This window comes from Sinocyclocheilus anshuiensis, unplaced genomic scaffold, assembly GCF_001515605.1.
Source record: "Sinocyclocheilus anshuiensis isolate Anshui unplaced genomic scaffold, SAMN03320099.WGS_v1.1 scaffold813, whole genome shotgun sequence".
NCBI lineage: Eukaryota > Metazoa > Chordata > Actinopteri > Cypriniformes > Cyprinidae > Sinocyclocheilus > Sinocyclocheilus anshuiensis.
Genome location: NW_015540942.1, coordinates 1678132 through 1680628, shown reverse-complemented (window position 1 = coordinate 1680628; position 2497 = coordinate 1678132). Strand labels below are relative to the sequence as shown.

Genomic DNA, 2497 nt, shown 5'->3' with positions numbered 1-2497 from the left:
GCCAAATCATCAACAATCATATCCAGCTAACTGAGTTAGCGGCGTACGAAGAACGGGCCCCAGGTAAGAGAAAGAAATTCTACTTGCCTACCATTATGTTTACAAAAAATACCCTTCAATTTTATTAAGGAATAACAAACTGTATCGATAATTGTTTAATTACTTTTTAAGATTGTAGCAGCGCCACCTGCTGTCCACTAACGTGTAGGTGTTTCTGAATTTATGGATAGCATAAGTAAGAATAAACAAATAATATATATATCTGCACCCATCTTCTAGATTTGTTGTTTTTACTGTGTAGTAACGTAAACATTATTATAAATTTGTCGTGCAATTATGCATTTTAACAAATTCTTGCTATATTATAGAACCTTTTAAGTACACGCAGCTATATCAAGTTCGCACTTCGATGACGTAAAATTAAATGAAAATGCACATTCGCCATAAAGAAGTGACACTTACATCGGTCAAAAATATTTTGAGCTGTTCTGAGAAAAGTAAAGGCAGGAAAATAATTTCATGTGAATTTATATTATTATTTACTATTACTATTACTATATGAAACTAACCACAATCTAGTTTGACATTATTTGTTAAATATTGCATAGCAAAGGAACATAGCCGGGAATTATGTGGAAAGTGCGAGTGCCAATGCAACGGTTAGTATTTCTAGTGACTGATGGCGAGCAGGCGAGGCTCTCAGGTTAGTTATGCGATGGCCGCTTACTGTATTATGTTATTCTTTTTAGTACATTTAATTTTCTGGCGAAATTTGAAGACGTTTGCCGCATCGATATTGCACCGGAATACAAGCGACACCGTTTTAGACCAGATTAAGGGCCCATACTTCAAAACGGAGCTAGATTTTAACTAAGGATTGTCTGTTTTCCCCGTCCGATAAAGGCCTAGCTGTAGCGAGCTAGCGGCTGTCGAAGCGGGCAATCCTCCTCAAGACGCGCGCGCCGTTGTGTGAGTCTTTTGGCACACCGTGTAGGAATATTTCTTTTTAGTATTGGGAATTGGTCTAAATTCGTTTGCTAGAAGTCATTGGTATTTGCCCTGTATTCTACTGTCACATCGTTTTGAAGTTGAACTTTAGCTAGCTCGCGCTGTGAGCAGCTAGCAGCTTCAGTGTTTATGATGTTAGCTCGTTGTTGTCGTTGCTAGTCGATATGTCAGATAGTATGTATTGCACAATATCTGCAGTGCTTTTTGTTTATTACTCCGTAAAACACAGCGGGGAGCCTTGCTTTTATTTTCCACGCTTTATTGTGTGTGATAAATGTGACATTTTAAGTTGAAGATAGCATATTTATATAAGTCAGCATCTTAATAAAGAGGTGACAACAAATTACAGCCCACTAAATAGAAATCTGTTTGTGTGTGTTTTTATAAACCAGATGAAAACTTTTCTTGTGGAACTGTATATGTCACGCTGTTTTTTTTTTTTTTTTTTTTTTTTTTTTTTTTGATGATTACAATGCAAGGTTTTCCAGATGGACAGTCATATTGGTTGCTTGGTGAAATGAATGAGCCATAAGTGAAAAGCTTTTCTTACTGCAACTTCAACATGTGTCATTGAGCATCTGCACAACATCTTGCTCTCGTCTCTTTCTCTGCAGTGATAGCATGGATCCGGACAGTGTGGCGGACACTCAGCGAACTCTCAGTCTGCAATGGAAGAGCTATAAGCTAGTACAAGACCCTGCTATCCGACGGGTTGCTCAGAAAATTTACAGATATGATGGGGTTCACTTTAGTGTACCGGTATGGATGTACATATACAGTACACCTAACTGCCAAACGGAGCATACTTACACTTTTGTGTGTGCATACTTATGTAAAGTCTGTGTGTTCTGCTTGTTTTTAGGATTCAGGATTCCCACCTGTGGGGGACTTGCGTGATCCAAGACCCCGCAGAATCTGGTCTAGACACACAGAGCTGTCACTGCCAGTGCCCAAATTCAAGGTATGCCTCTTTTTTTATCATTTCAATTTATTATGCTGCTTTTCTGGTGAGCTTTTTGTATTTGTCTATTTTTGTATTGTGCATGCTAACCCATTTCTTCATTTTTAAATTTTTTTTTGCTCTTCATAGTTGGACGAGTATTATGTAGGTCCTATACCACTTAAGGAAGTGACTTTTGCGAGGTTGAATGATAACATCAAAGAGCCTTTCCTGGCAGAGATGTGCGCCAAGTTTGGTGAGGTTGAGGAAATGGAGATTCTGTTTCATCCCAAGACACGGAAGCACTTGGGCTTAGCCCGCGTCCTTTTCACCAGCACTAGAGGGGCCAAAGACACTGTCAAACACCTGCACAATACTTCTCTCATGGGAAACATTGTCCATGTCCAGCTAGATATCAAAGGTGTGTTTCTGTCTTTTAATGTTTTGATCATTAATATTCTGAGGTATATACTTTCTATATACACTACTGTTCAAAAGGTCAGGGTCAATGATTTTCAAAAAGTTTATTTTTTGGGGGGGGGGGGGGGG

General features: G+C 38.8%; 1 protein-coding gene across 1 annotated transcript in view; it reads left to right on the top strand.

The window, feature by feature from the left end:
* The first annotated feature begins 1584 nt into the window (after window positions 1–1584).
* Window positions 1585–2497, top strand: part of LOC107689688 (histone-lysine N-methyltransferase SETD1B-like) — a 21927-nt gene continuing 21014 nt past the window's right edge. The window contains exons 1-3 of the mRNA XM_016487808.1: window positions 1585–1767; window positions 1871–1969; window positions 2099–2369. Coding sequence (XP_016343294.1) covers window positions 1630–1767; window positions 1871–1969; window positions 2099–2369 — 508 coding nt within the window. The 5' untranslated portion in view covers window positions 1585–1629. The remainder of the gene's footprint in view (window positions 1768–1870; window positions 1970–2098; window positions 2370–2497) is intronic.